Source organism: Rhopalosiphum maidis, chromosome 1, assembly GCF_003676215.2.
Source record: "Rhopalosiphum maidis isolate BTI-1 chromosome 1, ASM367621v3, whole genome shotgun sequence".
Lineage (NCBI taxonomy): Eukaryota > Metazoa > Arthropoda > Insecta > Hemiptera > Aphididae > Rhopalosiphum > Rhopalosiphum maidis.
This window is the reverse complement of record NC_040877.1, coordinates 77,077,748-77,102,513: the sequence shown is the minus strand read 5'-3', so window position 1 is coordinate 77,102,513 and position 24,766 is coordinate 77,077,748. Positions and strand designations below refer to the sequence as shown.

Below are 24,766 nucleotides of genomic sequence, written 5' to 3'. Positions count from 1 at the left end.
GTAATCCGAATGCTCTTTTAGTCGGGCCGAAATTATATGACTTGAAAAAATAAAATTTGGAATCGGCGTTTAACATATTTTCTAACATAACAAATCCTACGAGAATTTCTTTATAAAAATAATTTATTTAATTATTCACATAGCATCAGTTATATTAACACTATTAATAGAATAGACTATTCTGTAATAGCCGAAGTGAAGTAAATAATAATAACAATGATTTTTGTGAAATTTTTATTTGCTTTTGCGGCATTTATTGTTATCAATATTATGTCTTCAGTTGGATTGGAAGACTGTTCTTTTATTTCAAATTATTTTAAAAACAAAGAAATATTTATCTTAAATGAAGTAGAAACGGTTGAATTTCTTCCTACTGATTACAGTTACATAGATTCCGGGTGGGACGACGTGTGTATAAATACAACGAGCTGTAGTTTATACGGAAATGAGATTAAATATCAAAATAATAGAATAAGATCCCTTTCTGATACCGAACTTGGAATTAGCGATGAAGACCTTAATAAATCCATTCATAGAAGTATTAGTAATAATGAAATTTTAAAAAATGTAATAAGTGTGTTTTCTAATAGATATGTCGTTAAGACTCGTTCAAAAAATGTTTTAGTTTATTCGATACAGTATGGTATTTCGTTTGATATAATTAGTCCAAACTGTACAAATTATTTAATCAAGTATCAAATGTCAAAAATAAATGGATTGATTTGCAAAATCAGTTTTGTATCCGGCGTGAGATCACGCATTAAATGTGATAATATAGCTTTATTTTTAAATCCTATTGACGAATATGGTAACATTGATTGCGAGACGAAATGTGAAACATAAATGCGTGTATCCCCTTAAAAATTAGAATAAGAACAATAATAATATATTCTCTATAAATAATTTTTATTTTGTTGTTTTAATGAATTTATATTTTATTATTTTATGAAATTAATAATTATCTGATAACTTAATTATGTAACGGTCAATAATGTAAATTGTTAATTTGTAATTGAAGTTTTTTTTTCGATTGATTAAATGACTCAATTATAGAAATATTTAGACATAATTTGCTATATTTCACTAGTTTTTTTTATATACGTCAATTTAATTTTAAATAATTATATAAAAATTAATTTTTGATAATTGGTTTATGTGCTCTTACAATAAATGATAAACCAAGCTATAACATACGAATAACATAAGCATTGACGGAGCTAGGGGCTCAAATATTCTTATATTCATCAATAAACCGAATTTAGAATTTGATGTTAGGCATTTATATATTATAAATATAATATAACTGCCAAGGGGTGGTTGTTTCTCGGCAACCCTTTTAATCTGTCACTGCACATAAGAACCGACTACTAAAATGCGTGTGTTATACGCTAAATACGATACCTGAGTATTAATTGTTGGGAATAATGTATTCTATTGCTCGTATGAAAATAATCTGTTTTGTATTTATCATTATATTCAATAATACGATTCATGGCCTCACACAAGATAATTATAATATATTTAGATACCTTGATACCTTTAGATATAACTCACATATTATTATATACACATATATATATATTAGATTCTAATAGTAAGTTTAATATGCAGTGAGTTAAATGTGAGTATAATTAGATCTATTATAATATTTATTATTTATAATAGTATTCAACGAAATCAGTTAAATCATAATTTAATAACGATTTCGAGCGAACGGGATTCATTAAAGGATATTTATTATTTAAAAAAAAAATATTTTTTTTAATACATGGTAAATGTCCGTAATTTTAAATGTTTGTGGGTTCAGGATAATATTATCCTGAACATCCGAAACATCCAAAACATCATATTCTGGGTGCAATTTATTGTTTTTTGATTCCACATTCAACGATTATACCTATATATACAATCACTTAAAAAAATAACAATAAATGCATTTATATATTATTATAGTTATTTTTTTATGAAGTAGTTATATTTTTTAATTAAAAATAACATTATAGTACACTAATAATAATATATTTTAATAATATTATATACAATTATAAATTTCCCAATAAATACAATCATCATTAATTTCACGTAACTATTCGCAGAAACCTTGAAATCAATAAATAATAATGGTCTATTAATGTACATATTATGGTAAATACTAAATGTTATAGCTGAAATACAACGATTAATGAACAACAAGTTGTTATTACCTCTACAAACAAAAATTTTCAGTTTATTTTAATTTATTTGTTTATTACTGTTCCAACTGTGTATTTATGTGAATAAAAAAAACCATTTTACAAGTATTAACCAAAATTATGTATTTACAATTTCTTTTCTCATTAGATCAATAGGCGACGGGTGGCCAACTACAGATCGTCTTCATATAGATATATTTCGTAGTTTTTTTAAATTTATTTATTTATAATATGACAATTTACAATGTGTAAAATAAGCAAATTTGATGGAGGTAAGGAATCAGGAGGCTTGAATTGGGAAGTCACCCAGTCGTAGCATCCTAGATTATAAAAGTAAAAAAACAAGTATCTCGATAGTTGAAATACATTAAATGCACACAAATCACTGTATGTAAAAAATGTTATATTATTTGTTCATGTGCTCAGATTAATATTTTCTAAAAATATGACTTTAAGTTCCCCGTGCATATACACTATACAATTATAGAACTGTAGTCCTTAATTTAATCTCGTTAAAAACTTTTATTTAAATGTATTTAAATTTATTTAAATTTATTTAAATTGTTAACATAATATAATATAATAGGTATGAATAAATTTATAATTTATTATGTATAAAATTAATTTTTAAAATATAAAACAAATTGTTTTCGTTATTTTAAATTTTTGTTATATAATTATTATATTAAGTTCTTCTAGAGATATTATAATTGTATTATTTTATTAATTGTATTAAAGTTAGAACATAGTACCTAAACTTTATTATGATACTGTTATTTTTGTCTATTTTCTAAATGTTAAAAATATATCATTTCTGTTAATAATAAGTTTAGATTAAATAATATTAACCAAATTTATATTTGTATAAAAAATTGCCGTTAATTAGCCGAGATCTTTATTTGAAGTTTAAAATATTAACGCTTAACATAATACATTAATATAATATTAAGACAATTTTTGAATAGTTAACTGCATAATAATAATCTTATTTTACATATTATTTGATATTACTCGTATTATGATCGTATATTGTTCTGATAAAATATATATATAGGTATAACGTATAAGTGTTTTGTGTAAAATTAGTATTTTAAATTACCAAATATTTTTGTTTTTAATAAATTATTGTATGATAGGAAAAACTGCGGATTAATCGATTCAATATCAAAACCTTTGTTATCCAACACTTGGAACCTAATGGGAGGTGACCACTGATTAAACAGTTTGAATGCTCAGTGCTTTAATTAGCAAATATTATACTTGATAAACATTTTTTTTATATCAAAATCTATGATGAAATAAATATAAATACATATACGTTATTAAAAGCTTTAGCTATATAAAAAGAAGATTGTGCCCAAAAATTAATAATGTAACGAAAAAATGTAATTTAACTGAAAAGTCTTTAAAAATTCAAAAAAAGATGATTTAATGACATATGAGTTCAATATCCTAAACATTGATGTTGAACATTTGAGGCCGAAAAGTTGTGACCAGTGATTTAATTAAAATATTTAATGCGATAATTATCGTAGATACTTGACAAAAATTTGTTCACTTCAGAACTCAAAATTTAAGTAATATATAAATGCATGTACGTTAAAAATTGTTTTTGCACTAGCATAAGAAGAATGTACACACACACACAAAAATATAAACTATTAACTAGAAGAAAAAACGTACATTATAACAGAACAATCATCTGAAATTCAATTGTCGACTGAACATACAACGACAGAATATTTTGTCAATAAATTATGAAAATAGTCAATATCATCTACTATTTGGTTCCAAGTGTAAGAACATGAATTCCAGTCAATTGAAGATTCAAACAAAACACAAAGCTTGTAACTATATTATCCTCCGAGAAAATTAAGATACGTAACATGATGTACATAATGTCAATTCTCTGCGGCTAAATATTTGTTTTATGTGGTATTAGATATATAAGTATAATATTAGTACAGCTATTACAACTTAACATTTAAATATTACTGTAATATTGGTTTTGTTTTAAAATAAAATTATTGAAAATTTACTGATTGCAATACTGATCTACGTTTTATATTTTAGTTTGTAGTTTTGAGTAATTTGCTTAGAAAATTCAATTTGTAGTTCATAACTTGGTTATGTATTTATTTTATATTAGTAATTTATTTATAAATAACAAAAAAATAATAATTTATAGTATTATAACATGTTATAATAGATAATATATTTTGGTTTACTTTAATTATAATTATACTCTTAAATTAGTGTACATTAAGGAATACAATCAAGAAATTCAAATTAATCTTTTAAAATTTAATATAATACCTACCTAATAATTTCCTCTTTTTTTACAACGACAAAGTACACAAATTAGATAATATTAAATTAATTAAAAAATATCAGAAACACTGCTTTATTAATCTAGTTGAACACTTGAATATGTTATAAGAATATTAAAAAATAAAATTTATAAATAGTTTATATCAACAAACTGAATTGGTATAATTCAACTTTGAATTTATTATAAGAGTATGTAATTATTATAATACAATAAAATGTACACCTCAATAGATCATGAAGGTTTATTTAGATTAAATTCAATACAAATATAATTATAAAAATATATTATAATATAATATACATATAATTTTAGTAATGGTTATAACGCCAAATTCGACTACAGAAATGTTCACTATTTCTGAAATTGTCAATATAGATTAAAAGTGTTGGTAAGTTGTGTTTGAGCAAAGGCAATAATTTATTGTCAAAACTTAGGTTGCATTTAATTGTACTATACTCTATAGTTCAATAATCTTATTATAGTTGATCATAGTGACATATTATCTTATCTATTGGCAACTTATTTTTTTTTTTAGAGGGGAGGGATTTTATTTTGACAAATATTAATTGTAAGTAATTTTAATAATAGTGATAGCAAAGCATTACAGTTATAACAAATTTTAGTAATTAAATTGAACTGTTAAAAAAAACCATTAGCTTATTGAACTAATATTATATTAAGATATATAGATATGCCTTCAGCTAAAGTTTTTAATTCATTTCCATTATCATCATTTCAGTCCAAAAACAAATCATACGCAGAAACTACCAACAACAAAAATATTCACACAAAACATGCTTCTGATATCTTTAACATTTATTTTTTTAACTCAAAACTTATTAATCAGTCTTCGGATTCCTCTTATATTTTAATACTAAACAATTTATTTAAAATTAAGATAGATCTAAATGTATTTAATACATATAAATAAATAGCAATATATTTAAACTAAATATTTCAACAATGTAATTTTGTAAGTTTCAAAAATGAAATCATTAATGTGTACTCACTGTACTCAACACTAGTATGCCTCTAGCCATCGGCTTAAATTATAATAAAAGATTTGAAGAAATAAAATTGAATGTGCATATAAGATACTTCAATACCAGTGGCGGCTCCGTGCATATGTGCGATGGTGCGGTTGCACACGCTACAGAAATTATATATATAAAAAAAAAGTGACTTTTCAATTTACTCAACAGTATTCGGTACTTATCGAAATCATTCTCTCAAAAATCCCGGAATGCAATGTAAAACCGTTGTATAGAACGAGAATTGCAAAAATAAAAGGAGTGATTTGCAATACCCGTTTTGTGTCTGGCATCAGGTATAGCCTTAATTGTGGCGATATCCTTTTAATGTTTAAGATTAGAAAGCATTAATGATAATAATGAACATGACATTGAATCAAAATGTGAACCTTAAAAATAAATTGTTTTTTATAATAACTTCACTTTTGATCATTGATCAACCAAAACACATAAATATTCTGAAGATATCTTAACTTTATTTTTGTGATCGACATTTAATGTAAGTATGTCAATCACGTTAAATAATACTTTTAATATTTTACATTTAAAACAAATCAGTCATTTCAAAATTTGTTTTCAAGAAATCCTTTAGAATTTTATTCAAAGAATAGAGGAGTAATTAATAATTATTATAACATAACACTAACTAATTAAATATTTTTATTGATAATTTACATTATATTTTATCTTTAGTTAATATATAGACTCATCACTCATATAAGTATACATTTTATATACTTAATAAACATTATTCGATTACAATGTTATTATTTTTTTACTCTTTTTAAAGAAATATTTATTGTATTTCTAGAATTATAGTTTACAGAATAAAAATTTTATAAGCATACGACATCACATTATAATATTCGAAGCAAAAAATGATCAATTAAAAAAAATATATATTATTTGACAAATATTTATTTATATAAATTTCAGATTAGTACAAAACTTACATTGTTTACTATCCATATTTAATGTATCTAACATTATTCATTAATATTTAAATATATAATGATCCATGCAAAATATTTATAACAATATCTTTATTCAAACAGGTACATTATAATATATTTTTATTTATTTATGTTACAACAACTTTTTACCTCGTAATACCTATGTAAATGACAGAAATTACGATTTAAAAAGTTAAATGTACGTAATAATATAACGTAAATTAACGAGTAAAATTCCAGGTTTATACGTGAATCCCAATTATATTATCAATATTCTGTTAGAACAAAAACGAAATGCTTTTTACGTCAAAAAATTATGTAATATTTACTGAAAATACGTTAACGGAACTATAATAAAGAAACATTTTCACAATTTCTCGTAGTTTCGCGATATGTAATTAAAAATACATTAACGTATAATTTTTGCCTATATCTAGTACCGCCAGGATCTACGTATAAACCTGGAATTTATAAATCGGGACCATATAAACCCGGACTGTACATATCTGGATCGTATAAATGTGAACCATACAAATCTGGACCGTAGAAATGCGGAACATACAAATCTGAATATAGATATCTGGAGCGTACAAACCTGGACCATACAAAATTCTACGGTGCAGATTTGTATGATCCACATTTATACGTTCCTAATATGTACAGTCCAGGTTTATAAATTCCGGGTTTATTAACGCCCCCACTCCGAAAGTTAAATTTTCTAAACGTTTTCTGCGCACAACAACGTACTGTCAACTTTAGAAAATGTTATCATACAATAAAATTAATACAGTACGATTAGTCAAATATACTAAAATTTATTATACTTGGTAATTAAACTACCGACTTATCGTTACTCCAGCAGTGCTTCATGAAACAATTTGGAGAATCTAAACACTAAGGACAGCAAGAGCCATTATAAAGATTATTGTAATATTGTTTCAAATCTAATGCAGTGATAAGTTAATACCTACAGCATCTATTTATAAGTAATTAATTTTAGATTATGAGCGGAGCAATGTATATTATGTATGTTTTTTTATTTTTTTGTCTGTCATCACTTTTTTACGAAAATAGGATACAAAATTGAAAGTTTCTCATAAGTAAGTAATTTTAACCAAAATCTCTTAAAAATATAATATACACAATTTTTTTTTTTTATAAGTACTACAAATTTACATACGCCAATAATAAGATTATGCATATCATTGTTGGAGGAATTTTTAGCAATTTGATTATATGTAATCATTCAACCTTTACAATTATTTTCTCAACACCACTAATATTTTCTTTCTATATAACTGTTATCCGCAACTGCTATCCTCATAGCAAGAAAAGCCTTCACATTATAAATGTATAACATCAGATCTTTATTTTTATTACCTTTTTATGTACTCCATTAAAATGTATTGACTTATAATAATTATTGTTGGAATATTAATAATCTTTTATGATTACAGTTTAAAATTTAGTTGTATTATGAAATACAAAAATTTAGTATAAACAATTAAACCAAGTTTTGATCCATTTTATTTTTCTTCATTAAATTAAATATAATTAACTAATTATGTTATAATGCTGTGAAACATTGAAAGCTGAATTAAAGAATGCTTCTTTCCCCGATGCACAAGCGCAATTTTAGTGGTTTTGGGGCAGGGTTAAGCCCCTCAAAATCAATCATATACCCCCCTCCCAAATGGTTTGTATATATCCCCTTCCCACTTTATATAAGTATATCTCAGAGAGCATACACACAGTACATACAAATTATAATAGCCCCCCCCCCTCGAGTTTAAAACTCAAATTGCGCCTATGCTCCGATGGATACAATTATAGATATTCCTGTGTATATTTCGACCCGTTTAAAACAAACCCTTTCAATAATGAACACGGGCAGTAGGCCACATTATATTAATATCGTAACTTTATTATGAGTAAATTCAGTAAATGCATATTTTTAACATTAATTGCATATATTTATGATTATATGTGTCATGTGTTATTTATAAGTAAAACATTAATATTTATTATGAATATTTTTTTCATAATAATAAAAATTTTCATTAAATATATACATATAACATATATGTGAATTTGACTAAAAAAAATACTAGTCTTAGTCCTGTAGGTATATATACAACGGACATCACCTGTAACATCTATAAGAGTATAAGACTATAAAAATTGATAGTTTAAGGTTTCACTGTAAAAGTAGAATACATTAATATCATTATATTCATAAACTTTTATGAAATAAAACATGTTGTAATACATAAGTTCTAAATAAAAAAAAATGGCAAGGTTGGTATATTAGATTTGTTATATTACTTGTTTACTTTAGATTTTAAAAGTTCACTAATATGTAGTTATACATCATATTTATAGCTTTTATTAACCTCTATGGCTCTATCGCGTCATTATATTTTAAAAATTACATATAATATTGCGTATATAAGTTATAACCGCAGTCCATAGGCGTAACGTTGAATTAGTATATATCTATGATTATAACCTTTTAGGTTATCAAATATTAAGTAATCCAAAATTTTAAATTAATTAGATTAGTTTATGAACACGTGTAGTGACTAAAATAATAACTAAGTATAGGTAGGTGCACTGCAGTCTGCAGTATCCAAATCCAATATATATGCATATTATGGTTTATTAATTGTTGTATATAACTTTGTATTATTTTCAAAAGTTAAAAATGCTTCTTATAAAACCCGAGGGGTGAACTTGGCTATTTATTAAATTTACATAATTTAATCCTTACACGTTTATACATGATACAAATATTTGCGCGTTTAGTTTAATATATTATATAGGTAATACATTATATGATTGTCACGGTCTGTCAGAAGCATAAAGTTATACAAGATTTTCTTGAGGGGGATATGAAATAAATTCAAATAATTTTTTTATGTTGTTGTAATCTTTTAACTTCCAATTCTTAATCCTTTAAGGTATTTTATAACAACAACTGTACTGTTTATAGGTAAATACCGAATCTAAAAAATGGACAAGAGAGGGAGGAACAACAAATATCTTCATTAACCGTTTTAATGCCTTTTTTCAATTCTACACGATAGTATTAGTATTCACTCACATGGAATTCGCAAAAAATTATTTAATTTAATCATAATATGTATATACATATATATACATACGTATATGAAATTTGCGCGCTTTTTGTGTGTGAACGTTACTTAAAATATTAGGTTTAATTTGTCGGCGGCGATAGGACGCCAGGAGTCACCAACTGCACATACGTTTCTGCACATACAATTATAATTATTATTAACCGATATCTACAACCTTTGACATCAGAAATCGTATAGGTATGTTATCAATTAGTGTATTCTGCTAAGATATAACTCGTTTCACGTCCTAATAAACACGTTTCATTCTAGGTGTTAAGTTCAACTGATAAAAATTATACGAATATCCAAATACAAAGTTGTATACCTACTCACAAAGGTCAACGACGTAACCATGTATTTTTGTTAGTTTATCCGTTCACAGTATGTTCTATGCGATTTGTAAGAATACATTCTAAAGTTTTTTCATAATCGTTATTAGTTATTAGCTAATGTCTATGCAACAGAATTTAAAAAAAAAAATTTAATTAGATTTAATAAACGTAACTACCAATAAAAAAAAAATAAGCCATATTATAAATATTAATTATTATGTCTATTCGTTATACGTTAAATAAGATCAAATTTTTCAATATTCACGTGTAAACATTTATGTGCATAGAGCATAGGTACATATCACTTAGAAAATCAACAATAAATAATATTCATTTCGATCTTGATGACTAAGACGTTAGTGCTTACGGTATTATGGTAAGGAAACGGTATATCTAATACAATACCGGAAAATGCCAAATATAAATATAAATATAAATTATCAATTTATAGTACAAATATATTTACAAAATAAATTGTTACAAATTTTAGTATACAGCATATTATATATTAACAAATTAACAATTAAATATATTTTTAATTATTATTAAAATAATTTTCATAATTTATTGTAATATTGTTATGAACTCGCGATGTTATTATATGGGTGTATGGATAGCTATTATATACGCCTATGCAACGCGCAGCTTGTGCGACATAGTAAATCGCACATAAAAACATCGGTTTCCCGTATAAACTGTAGGTTTAATAATATACGAGTACGAGTAATAATATCATTACAACGGCGCGGCGGCTATAGAAGCTTATGATGTGCGGTGAATTTTGTCGCTCAAATCGGACGGCGACGACGTGTTTAATTTTGTATTATTATTTTATCATTTTAATTTTTTGTATGATGTATTATAGTAGGGTGACCATAAAAATAAAATAAAAATACGGGACACTTTAGTTACTTAACTAAAAAAAAAAAAGGAAATTCTAATTTTAACTAAATATATTAATATAAAAAAAAACAAATTAAATGTAAGCTGTATAATAGTTTTTAAATACAAATAAAATATTAATAAGTATAATATGTACACAAAAGTCCAAAAAAAAATTATTTTGATGACGATGGCACGTAAATTTCTTCTTTTGATGTTTTTGTATACTTTTGTGCTGAACCGATTTCATCAAGTAACCTAGTTCCTTTTAATAGAATATTATAAAACTCATTACAAGATAAGATTTTAAAGTGTGTTTTTACGATTATAATTGATTTGATAGTTTCAATCAAAAATCGATTTTAGTTACAGTATCACAGACAACCTTTAATTGGCTTTGCAAAAAATGAAACTACACTATAGACATAGGATCCTTAAAAAACAATTTTAATATTGTAGGACACTTTTCCTGTTTCTCGAAGTATGATTTTAAGCCCGGGTAAATATCAATAATTCTTGTTATTGCAGGTAATAAGAATAACCAACGAGTTTTTACACTTCAAAGAATATTTTTGTATTCAACATTTGCATATTCACAAAACTCTTTCAAATGTTCAATTCGAACTGTATAGATATGAAAAAATTGAAAAATTTTGTTAACTATGATTTCTACATCAATAGGTAACACATCAGCACTTGATTGCATAGCGTTGTGCAAAATATGAGCAGTGCAACCTACTCCAAAAATATTCGTTTTTAAATTGTTATTTAAAATTGAAAAAACATTATTTAATCCTTTTCTTAAAACACCTCCAAAGTTAGTATTGCAATTATCTCCAGAAAATGCAACAATTTTATCTGACAACTTATGCTTTTTAAACTTTCAATTATATAAGTTGCTAAAATATTTGCTGTTTCTCCTTTTAAATTTGTTACTTCAAAAACTTTGATTTGTATTCCCGAATTTGGTTTGAAATAACGTATTAAAATTGGTACGATTTTTAGGTTCTTATGGTTAGAAGTATCTATCATAATTGTAGCAAAATTTATATTTTCTATTTCCTTACAAATTTGTTGCATGGTGAAAGGAGCTAACACATTTAAAACAATCGATTCAGCCTTAGTTCTCGCACATGTAAATTTTTTATTATACATTTGTTTTAAAAGAGATGATGTGCAGTTCATTGATCGAAATAAGTGATTGTGTATCACGGTATGAAATGCGAATATCCCTTCTTGTGCTGCAGTACGTCTACTTTCGTCAGTGGACCCACTCGGATCATTTTTAAAAAAAAAAGAAGTTACCTTTTCGTGTTTTGATGCAGCTGATAATGCCAGTAAATGTTTTTTTACTTTTGTAACATGTTGTGTTATGTCTGAACGTCCACCATGTTCTATAGGAAACACTGACTTACTTATGGTACAAAATATTTTTCCTACTTCGTCAGCATCTTGTAAAAAAGGAAATTCTAATTTTAATTGTGGAGTAAAAACGCACCGTTTTTTGGGCATTTTAAAAAACAAATTAGGTATTATGGTACACTGAATTTTAAATAAGCTTAATAAACTACACGTGACACGTCACTACGTCACTACGACTACGACTACACTGTGAATGTCATCGTGAACTCGACACTCACGTATAAATATTAATAACAAATTATATTTATAATTTTACATAGATATTATAAAATAAAAATAGACATTATATTTGACAACAAATTGGTTGTGGCGGATGGAATTGTACTTATTTAGTAGACAACGTTACACATCAATATAATAATATTAATAACATTTTGTACGTTATCGTTATATCATTAGTATTTATAATCGTCGGTTTAACGTTGTCGATAATGATGTGACATTATTAGTTCTCCATTTTCAACTCGCAGCAATTATAATAATTTATTGTTAAGACAAGAATCTAAAAATAATTCTGATAAGTATAGATTAGATGTTCTATTGAATATTGTGATACAAAAATATCGTAGAATAAAAAAAAAAAAATAATAAAATTATAAATTAACAATAAAGAGAAAAACGGGAATAATACGGGACCTACTTGAAAATACGGGACAAAATGCGTCCCGTATAACTTTTGTCGGGACAACGGGACACAAAGTGGAAAAACGGGACAATCCCGTATAATACGGGACGTATGGTCACCCTATATTATAGTTCTTTAATTTTTTCATCGCACTCTGTGCGCTAAACTACTACGACTACTACGAGCCGCCACTGTTCAATACACCGAACACGATAAAGTTGAAGATAATTAAGGTTTGTATTTAAACACAATAATATTTTTGGGTAAGCCCAGCTACGTCATAATTCGTGATTTACAAGACAACAGTCATGACCACTTTATTATTTCCGCATTCCATAAATTTGCATTTCATCTTAATAATGATGCATTTATAAACAAAACTCAATTTATGAGTAGTATAATTACAAATAAAACTATAAAAAACACATCAGGCACGCTGAATCATCATTATAAAGTAGAAGTGATATCACGGTATACTGGTTATTTTATTACCAGATACTATTTTTTTAAAAACAATGGGTTTTACATTTTTACCTAACTAATAATTTTTTTAATAAATAATAAATTATAATAAAATAAAAAAAAATAATTGATAAATAAAAATTAAATGATTTTCAAAATATAAAAATACTAAAAAGAACAACATTTTTGAGAAACTTGTGAGCCAACTTCCTCGTGGTGTCTATTGGATTACGCTAAAAGGCTGAATATTTGACTAAATATTGAAAAAAATATATAATGATCTGAGAATCAATTCAACGGTATTGATGTAGGAAAACAATATATATTATATGATCATAAGTTATTTGAACGATACCTTGGTACGCGTGAGTCCAGCTACGTGATTCACAAAACAACAGATATGGCCATTTTACTGTTTCACATTCCATAAATTTGAATTTTATGGTAAGATTCGCATATTATTGTAGGTACACCCACAGCGAATAATTCTTGAGAAATTGTTTAAGTAGTTTTTATATAATAAAATATTCAAACCTGAACAAACAAAACCGGTTATAATAAACAGAAAATATCGTAAGTAATTGATTATTATCGTTGTTGCCTCATTTCGGATGGACCGGAACCCATACAAGTATGCAACAAGCTATATACCATATAGCTATGTACATAGTACATAGCAACATAGCCCCGACGCATCGGTTCTCTGAGTCGATTTGAGAAAGGCCCACCTAAAGTTTTTTTTTATAAATATAAGTACTGAGTGTACTCTTAATACTTATATTAGTGTCGTGCGTAGAACAGCATACTACATATAATATTTGTTGTATTGATAAGCCTTTTTACGTCTTGACTGCCGAGTATTCGTTTTTTATGACTTCAGACTTTTGTTTACGTGTACTATATTCCACAGTGATCATATAGGTACCAATTAAAAACGGAATGTACTCCGTAATGTAATATAAAATCGTAAGTAGTTTTAATAAAATATATATTATATTGAAGTGCGCATCGCGTAAATAATATAAAAAAGGTAGGTAATAAAGTAGTATTATTTTTCGTTTTTGTGTATTTTTATATAATATAATATAATAAAAATATAGATCATAGATAATGGCTATTATAGACAAGTCGATCTCGTTATCTATTGTGTTTTTAATCAACTGCATACTGTCCGTAAGGTCTGACGACTATCAACCAGAGGCGCACCCAGGATATTTTTTTTTTTTTTTGGGGGGGAGGCTAAATTTAAATTATTTTTAAATATTAATAGTATTTATAATAATTAATAAGTATAATAATATAAGCAGAGGTCTCTCCCGGGGCCCGGAATGACAGGTATAAATATATAATATTATGATATACCTAATGTTTTAATTTTGTTATTGGTTGATAATTTTTTTATATAATAATTTAAAGTCAATATACTTAATCAAATTATCAAAATGTTTGGGGCTAGCCATTTGGGAGGGGGGCTAAAGCCCGTTAGCCACCCCTTTGAGTATAATTATGAACTCTGTTATCTAATGTTCTATCAATAAGACGTCCATTTTGTCAACTAGCAGTCTTATATTAATTACCCATTAGAGAGTACGCTGGACTTGACAATTTCGAGGAAAGCTATAGAACTTGACTAACCTATTACCGTTATGATCGTGATAATTCAATTATATTATATTATGATGATTCAGCGTGACTGAAATGTTTTTTTCTAGTTTAGTAGTAGTTTCTAGTCGTACTCTATAATGGGTAATTAATATAAGACTGCTAGTTGACAAAATGGACGTCTTATTGATAGAACATTAGATAACAGAGTTCATAATTATAATTTATAAACACACGGAAATCAATACAGATTTCTGAAAAAAATTATTTTTAGGCCCTCATGTTCACCCCCCCCCCACCCCACCAACAACTAAACGCCATACCTGCTATAACCTCGTGAGCACTAATTTATTTACTCTTAATAAACATTTGTTAATAGTTTATATATTCATAATATACGATCATAAATTATTGGAACGATACCCTACGGGATTCACAAATCACAACACAACAGATATGACCATTTTACTGTTTCACATTCTATAAATTTGAATTTTATGGTAAGATTCGCATATTGTTATAAGTACATTCACAACGAATAAGTCGTGAGAAATTGTTCAATTAGTTTTTGTGCCGTACAAAATTCAAACGTGAACAAATTTAACCGGTTATGATAAACAGAAAAGATCTTAAGTAATTGATTATTATCGTTGTTGCTTCAATTTGGACGGACTGGAACCCTATAGGCTATATACCATATCCACATAATGTATAGCGACACAGCGCCGACGCATCGAACGTCACGCTCAAGTTCACGTATATATGCGAACTCTGAGTTGATTGGAGTACGACCCACCTAAAGGTTTTTTTTATAAATACGAGTACTGAGTGTGCACTTATTTTAATGTCGCAGTTAGAACAGCATACTACATATTATATCTGCTGTATTGTTTAGCCTTTTATCGTTTTGACCGCCGAGTGTTCGTTTTTTATGACTTCAGATTTACGTTTACGTGTACTATATTTCACAGCGATTAAAAACGGAGGGTAATTTAAAATAATATAAGTAAGTAGTTTTAATAAAATATATTTTTTAATGCACATCATATAAATAATATAAAAAAGGTACTACAAACGCAGTATTATTTTCCGTTTCGGCGTATTTTCGTATAATATAATAGAAAATATATACATCATAAATCATGGGTTTTATAGACAAATCGGTCTCGTTTTCTATTGTGCTTTTGATCAACTGCATACTGTCTGTAAAGTCTGACAACTGTCAACCTCTCATCGATTTGATCACCACCAACAAATTGTACATTCTAAACGCATCGGAAATAGTAGTGTTTTTCCCAATCGATTTCAAATTCACACAGCCAGATTTTAGTGCCGTTTGCTCGAGCGGTAACTGCATTACGACAAACGAAGTATCGTACAAGAACATACAACTGACATCGCTTTCTCATACAGATTTGGAAGTAAGTGATAAAGAATTGTCCGAAGCTATTTACAACAGTATGGTCAGTAACATGCAGTTGTATGATATTATAAGCGTTTTCCCCAACAGATTTGTGATGAAATCATGCACCAAAAAAAATACCTTTATGACTTACTCGATAGTGTACGGTCATTATTTCAAAATCTCAAATCCGGGTTGTGAACGAACAAAAATGCTTTTCAGAGCGAATGTAGCGATTATAAAAGGAGTTTTGTGTAGAATTAAATTCCTATCTGGCATCAAAAATGGCCTATATTGTGCGGATGTCACATTAGCTTTAACCCCTATAAAGGAGGATAATACGCTTGACCACGAAGCAATATGCGTACTTTAAAAAATAAAAAATATTTTGCTTAATAATTTCACTTTTAATTAACGGTAATATATACAACTACAATGATGTCAGCTAAGTATTATTTTTGTGATCGTTGATAGAGAATATCGATCATGATGCCAAACAATGTTTTTAATATGAAACTTAAAACAAATCCTAATTATTTTAAAACGAATGGTTTTAAATTGTTTTTAAATAAAAAAATTATTATCATAGTTCAACACTCATTGTTATTTTCAAATTTTAATGTGTATTCGATATATGTTTATAAGTAACATAAAATGTAATTGTGTTAGGTTATACGTTATTATTATAAGTTATAAGTTTATATTTAAGTTTTTTATTTTTAGTATGTATTGTAATATTTAGTTTATATTCCAAGTGTATAACTACTATTATTATTTCTATTTAAACATATTATACAAAATGAAATAAAAAATAAAAGTGTTTAAGAATGTTTCACAACTCTAAATATCAGATTTTGAGAATTATTTAAGAAAAAAAAGGATGGTCAAGGTTAGTAAATCATTGCAAATAATAACTATACACCAATATCCATTAAACATATAATATTATACTTTAATTTAATATGATTACTGATTATAGACTATATATTGTATTAGTGTTAGTTTGGGTTTATTGATTTTTGTGATAAAATAAACAGCATTAATAAGTCATGCATAACGTATATAATTTTAGAACAATTATCTGCACATAAAATCTATTAATGTGGTGTATCGTGTAAACAATTTTCAATATCTAATATTTGTCACTATATAAAATATTCAATAATAATTTAAATGAGATAATTAATTTAAAATAATATATTAGAATTATTTTTTTTTGTTTAGCACATAGATGTATAGTATACTAATGATTAGAAAAAATATATCAACAAATAATTGTGTAAGGAAGAAGTGGAAAGACTGATTGCTATGCAAGGTTGAATATAAATATGAGTAGAATAATTATAATATTTAGTGTTCGTTTAGTAGCCATGTAGGTATACTACTTTCAACGTAAGTATAGGTAATATGCTAATAATTAAATTTTTAACATTTATTTGATAATAATTAGAGCCAAAATTTTTCAAGTACCAACTTATGGTTTTATGTAAGTATTTACAACAATATAATATATATTACATTTATACATGATTTATTTCCAAATAATGCTAACCGGAATCAGGTTAGGTTAAATATAATAAATTAAATACAGAAAATGTAGAAATTAAGTTTAAATTATGATATTATTATTTATAAATTATAAACGTTGGTCATTATTATAAATAATAATTGGGTAGCTCTATCGTCATTAAGCTAAGTGAATTCATATATAAATCGGTTTTATTTACTTTCAAATAGGTTCCTGAAAAAATAATGTTTTTAGTTAATTTTTTAATTTTAAGTATTAATAAGAATTTTAAGAAATTCCTTATTTTCAACTATAGTTTTCATTAATTTTTTGTTATCCGTTGGATCGCAAAGTTGCAATTCTGTAACAGAATTCATATTAACAATAAAAAACACTAATATATATATATATATATATATATATATGAGTTAAAAGAAGACGTGCTCAGTGACCCGTAGTTGTGACCGCGTCGTCGACAGCGTCCAAACCCCGCGTTATTATGACTCTTATCTATTTAAAATGGAAACAAAAGAAATCAAATATAATATTATATATTTAAACATTCATAACCGTTCCGGAACTTATAAATCCGAATACAATATAAATATGATGATAATTATTAAAATCATACTTGATCCATACTAATCTCAATCCTAATTACGCTGTCAATTGTATTATTTATAATACAATATATAAAAAAGTATATTCTTAAATAAATACAATTTAGGAAAGTTATTTCCAGAGATATTTGTAGTTACCTACTTGTATATTATGAATTTGTCACATTCCATTAATAACAATTAATAGTTATACAGTATTTAATTGTTATTATAATTCGTACAGTAAGAATATTGTTTGTTAATAGTATACATACATATATTATGTATAAAACAAATAATGATACCATTACAAATAAATTACCATTGGTTGCGTAGTGGTAAGTACATACCAATTAATTACACGTTATGCTGTGCATATAAGGAATAATATACTAAAATATAATAATATATTAATACTAAAGTAAGTACACGATGATGACACTGTCAGTCTGTAATATAGTTGAACGATTATTATAGTGGTCAACACAGTAGAAGGTTTGGCCGAATTTATTCTCTTGTGCAGTCATGCATTACGTATATAATTTTAGGACAATTTTCTACACATCAAATCTATTTATATGGTGTATTGTGTATCCAAACAATATACAATAGTAAAAAATTGGTACTATGTACAATTTGCAATAATATTTTAAATGAGATAATTAATTAAAAATAATATATTATAATTCATAGATTTTTCGTTTTTGTTTAAGCTCAAAAAGAACAGTATACTAATAATTAAAAAAATTATATAAAAATTAATTGAGTAAGGAAAAAGTGGAAAGATTGAAAGTGGTAATTGCTATGCAAGATTGTGTATAAATATGAGTAAATATACTACTACATAAGTAAGTGTAAGTAATCTGCGAGTAATTAAATTAAATAAACACTTAAGTTAATTTTAAGTATTAATAATAATTTTAATAAATTCCTTATTTTCAATTTTAGTTTTCATTAATTTTTTGTTATCCGTTGGATCGCAAAATTACAATTCTGTAACAGTATTCATTAAATACACCGGAATTGGTTGTATTTCTTCGAACCAAATATAGCTATGTTAATTACACCGATTCTAACTGAGAAAATGATTATAAAGGTTTTTTACATGTCTGTAATACACAAAATGAAGTTCAATAGAACAGTGGAAATTAATTTGTTAATTATAAATTACCTAGGTGTGGTGAACTCTGTTTCTATTGAATCCTCTATTCCGTTGTCTTTAAATATCAATGTCATGCCCAAAAATCTTGGTTAGAATTTCTTCTTGAGCACAGCTTACGAATTTAAAATGCTCAGAACACTAGCTATAGCTATGGCCTATTTAAAAAAAAAATTATAGTCAATAGACGACAATCGTTCACCTGTATTCCTCGTAAAATTGTAGATTTCCGTACAATTTTGCACGCATTGGACTCTCCTTTCATCTCGCAATGAAAACAACGGCCGATACCACGACGTGAAGTCTTAAGTTGTCGGAATTTTTTTACGTCCTCTTATCAAGTATAAATCCACTGCATCAGGCGTCAAGTCTCTCACAGATTCGCAGTATCTCTGTTAATCCATGTAGTCGATGGAAAATTATTTTTGAATGTTGGTGTTCCATTCAGGTGCAACAATAACAGTTAAACGTTGACGACGGACCCTCGGCGAATCGGAGAAAAATCATATTCCCTTACTATCAAAACGCCATCATTATCAGAGTTATTGTAATGTATATTCTTTCCCGTACTTCTTTATACTAATGTAAGCCACGTGTGAACACTTTTTTATATTTAAGTTTATATATATATATTCATGATACATTGTATAATATAAAATAACAGTTTCCTATCACTCCTGAAATTCAACTTAACTCAACTCGTATTTTTTTTTCTATATTATATTAACAAAAAAACATTATTGTATACAAATAATGAGTTAAAAGATGACGTGCCCGGTGACCTGTAGGTGGGCCCGTGCCGTCAACAGCGTCCAAACACCACGTTATTATGACTCTTATCTATTTAAAATGGAAACAAAACAAATAAAGCATTTTAATTTGTAACCATAAAATAAGAATTTGTAACCTAAGTCTTAACCCACAAATTATTTTTTTCTATAAGGGAATCTTAGCTGGCACCTTGAGTTATAAATTTCCATTTTAGAACAAACTTAAAAGTCAGTAGATAACCAATTCGCAAGGGGTACATAATATTATTAATCAGAGGACCTATGTACGACATACGTGTACATACTTCATCAATTGTATTAATATATATATATATTATAATAATATTACTCTGGATTAGTTTAATATCATTCATAGGTTACTAAGAAGTAATTATGAATATTTATTTTTACATAAGTATTATTCAAATACTTATCAAGACTGATTTAATTTCTCACGTTGACAATATTAATTTTTTTTTAATACTTATAGATATTGACCATGTAATTATTCTATTATAAAGAACTAATTATTTTGAAAATTAAAAAGGTTTGTCAAAAAGATTTTACCGAATAATTTAAGATACTTTTTTTTAGCAAATGTTATAAAGTATAATATTTTCATTTTGTTTGCCATTATTTTCATTTATTAAACCATTCCAATCCTGAAAGTTTTATTTTTATGATTTTGTGGTCTTGATAAAATATGATTAACTTGTGTTTGGTACTAAACGATAATGTTATTTTCGATAAATGTATACGTTATTAATATATATGAATGTGTGCGGTTATGAGCGACGTCCATAGACAGTGTCCTATGAGGATTTAACCATTGCGATATCTTCTGAAATAAGGAATGTATCATAATTATTAATTAGTGTTTTGATTTTTAATATTTTAGTTTGAGATTTTTTTTTGTATTATTAGGTACTTATATGGGTAAATGTTAAATAACACTGGCACTTAAATGGCATTAATTATATTAAATAATTCACATTTTATCTCAAAACTAGAAAAAGTATTAAAAATTATCACATTAATTTTCAGAACACAAAATGGCTATTGCCTATCTTCATTCTGTTTTGAAAATAATTAAATAAAACATTTTTTTTAACTTTTTTTATCAAAACAGTAAATTCAAATATGAAATACTTTTAGACCTTGTCCTCGTGATTCTTATAAAAAAAAAACATAATTATCAAATCTCCATTATTTTAGGAGATATCACAATGGTTAACTCGCGGAAAACTGTAGTATGTGTATATTATTATTGATTAATGATTTTATAGATGTCACGTTAATATAATAAAATATAATATTATAATTATGTAGACTACAATCTCACTCATTGGTTCGTTCACAATTAAAAGTTAAATACTAAAGTTCTACAAATAAAGGTAATTACAATAAAATTATAAAAACTACAATGTTCTTAATATCAGTAGGATTGTAATTATTTAAGTTATAAAATTGTCTAAGTATAAATTCTGAGAGGTCATCAATTTTGTGACACTTTTTTTTATCAAATATTTAAACTATCATCTTAAAAAATTTACTTTTCAAAAATAGTGCTTATAGACATTTTACGGTTTAAAAACTTGGAAAGTCGCTTTGCTGTATAGTAGGTATTGAGTGCACTTCGTCATTGGGTAGGTTAAATTTGTATTCAATGATAATTTATTGTATAAGATAAAAAAAAGATTCTAAACGGAGATGATCTGTAAGCTTATTGTATTTTATATTATATTTAAATTACTATTAGTAATATTATAGTCTAAAATTAATTTAATGTTTATAGTAGGTAAATACTAATATAATATATTACAATATTTACAGTATTTTAATTAATTTTTTTAATATATAATTTCTGTTCTAAAAGAGTATATATCCTTTCAGTTTTCCACGAAAAAGACGTAAGTTGAGATCTTTCATTTTACCACAAAAATCTCAAATTGAGATACGACTTTCAATTTCTGACAAAAAAGAGTTTAAGTCTGAAAAAAACTGTGAATTTCCAAAAAATATTTAGAAATAATAATGATATTTTTTGAAAATTCAAAAATTAATTTATAGTCACATAAATAGGCTAGGTTTATAGTGATTTTCATAAAATCAAAAAAAAAAAGTAGAATTAGAAATTAACCTTGAATTTTGTTTTATTCTTCTTGAACAATTGACAAAATGGAGTTACTACCTTTTTCGTTGGATGATATGTAACGTCAACAATTTCAAAGTCCCTACAATAATATAAATATTAAATTATAACAAAATAGCTAAAACTCATTATTTTTCGTTTAAATATGTAATTTCATAAAAATGTAAATTTCAAACGCTCATACAATTTATTTTTGGAAATACGATCAACTTATTTTATTATTCTTATAAGAAAAACTTGTGTAGTAGCTTGTACTAAATTTACCAAATTGTATTAAGCCAATGAATAAGAAAATAGAAGGGGAAACAAAAAAATGAAAAAAATGTGCGCTTCTAAAAATTTAAATAACTTATTGTTTTGGATTATATAATAGTAAAAAAGCATGTACTTTCTTACTATAAATTGTTCAAAAACTTATTTTGATAAAAATTAATACTTTCTGAAATATATTTTATTTGATAATATAATTGTATTTTATTAATTGTTTTTACAAAAAAAAAAAAAAAATGTTTAATTAGAATATATACCTATTATACTTCAACAAATTTTATTAGATTTGTATTATATAGTTTACTAAGCTAAAGAATGGCTGGAAGAAAATCTAAGATTGACAGTAAAATAATTGATGAAGAAATTTTCAAGCACAAAAATGCTGTTTTAGGTGAAAACAAAAGTGAGTTATTATTATGTTTATACACTAATAAGTCAATCAGTAGACATGTGTAATTATTAATTATAAGTTACATTAATAATTTACATTTTTGGTTATTATACATAGGTAAATTAAATTTATTTATTAGGTATTCTAGAAATTTTAGACAGTGTTTGACAAACAATTTATACAAAGAATAAAATATTTTAATTTTTGCTGTATTGTTCGTGTTCATGTGGTAATATTAAATAGAAATTACTTAAAATTTTAACTTGGATTTCTCCCATTGATAGAAGCACCATGTCCACTCGAAGAAACCAATATTGGTAAGTAACTAAATTTAAATTTATCAATTGTATTTATATTTTGTGTGTTCTAAATATAAAATATATTTTTGATAATCTATCATGTTCTGATGAAAGCGATACTGGCAAAGAAAAAAATCAAGAAAAGTTTAATTGATATGGTAAAACAAGGTATTAGTTAGGTGTATTAATTTTGATTTAATTAAAAAAAAGTGAACATTTCTCTAAAAAAATGAATGATCAACTTAATAATATGAATTTTCCAGATAATTTAGCAGTAAAATATAAGCTACCTATAGTAAGAAATATAGAGAAAAAAATGTATGTCGAAATGTGTGAAGATAAAATACCTCAGTTGTTAATTTACAAATTCAGAATAAATACTTTTCGAGTTATATTGGATCAGATTAGAAAAAGTTTAAACAGGCGTTTTTCAATTAATAAGAAATCAATAACTGATATTCAATTCATAGTACCTAATAATTTTTACTCTCTACAAAGTATGCCAAATAAATTAACAAACATAGAACTTGATCAATTAAAACTGGAACTTCAAAATTTTTCAAATGTATACCCAAACTTAAATAATTTTATAGAGAAGAGTACAAAACTAATATACTCGGAGCCTGAAACAGATGAGGAAAGTGAGATAGAATTAGAACTGGAAAACAAAGAAGTTAATGGGATAAATGAAATTATGTTTCTTTGTAAGATGAATAGTGTATATTATATCTGTTTTATTTAATCATTATTAATAATTGTTATTTATGGTTTCAGCCGTTTCAGGTAAAGCCGTTTACAATAATCACTAACCATGATAACCAAAATTGCTTGCATTATGTTTATAGTTTGATGTATAACTTAAATTTGCATGTTTCTGCTTATACTACACTATATGAAGCATGAGATTTTTTTTCAACTTTATCAGTTACAGAAATTAATTGCGAACAAACTTTTAGTAAGCTGAAACTAATAAATATTAGATTAAGTCTAATTTAACACAAGATTTTTTGGAAATTATAACAAAATAATACATATGATTGTAATATATAATTACAATTTGTATTCTTGTTGAAGTTTTTTAAGTAAAATTGCATAAACAATATATATTCTAAAATTATTATATTTTAAAAAATAATAATAATTTTATTAATGTGTAATACAAAATAACTAATAAATACCTAACCTTGAGTTACTTTTGTTTATGTTGAAAAGAATAAACAGAACATTAATTTTTAATTGTTTAAGCA

General features: G+C 25.7%; 2 protein-coding genes and 1 long non-coding RNA gene across 3 annotated transcripts; 2 read left to right on the top strand and 1 right to left on the bottom strand.

The window, feature by feature from the left end:
* Positions 1 to 11,660: 11,660 nt before the first annotated feature.
* LOC113557737 lies at positions 11,661 to 12,371 on the bottom strand. The gene has a single exon (XM_026963292.1). It carries the CDS (start codon positions 12,369 to 12,371, stop codon positions 11,661 to 11,663), a length of 711 nt encoding a protein of 236 aa, XP_026819093.1.
* A 2,411-nt stretch (positions 12,372 to 14,782) lies between these two features.
* On the top strand, positions 14,783 to 16,618 carry LOC113556075. Its single transcript, XM_026960810.1, has 2 exons — positions 14,783 to 16,391; positions 16,481 to 16,618. Exons 1-2 carry the CDS (start codon positions 16,113 to 16,115, stop codon positions 16,571 to 16,573), a joined length of 372 nt encoding a protein of 123 aa, XP_026816611.1. The 5' UTR covers positions 14,783 to 16,112; the 3' UTR covers positions 16,574 to 16,618.
* A 1,118-nt stretch (positions 16,619 to 17,736) lies between these two features.
* Positions 17,737 to 24,287, top strand: LOC113556077. Its single transcript, XR_003405444.1, has 3 exons — positions 17,737 to 17,858; positions 23,129 to 23,232; positions 23,360 to 24,287. It is a non-coding gene; the product is annotated as an uncharacterized LOC113556077 (long non-coding RNA).
* Positions 24,288 to 24,766: the final 479 nt, after the last annotated feature.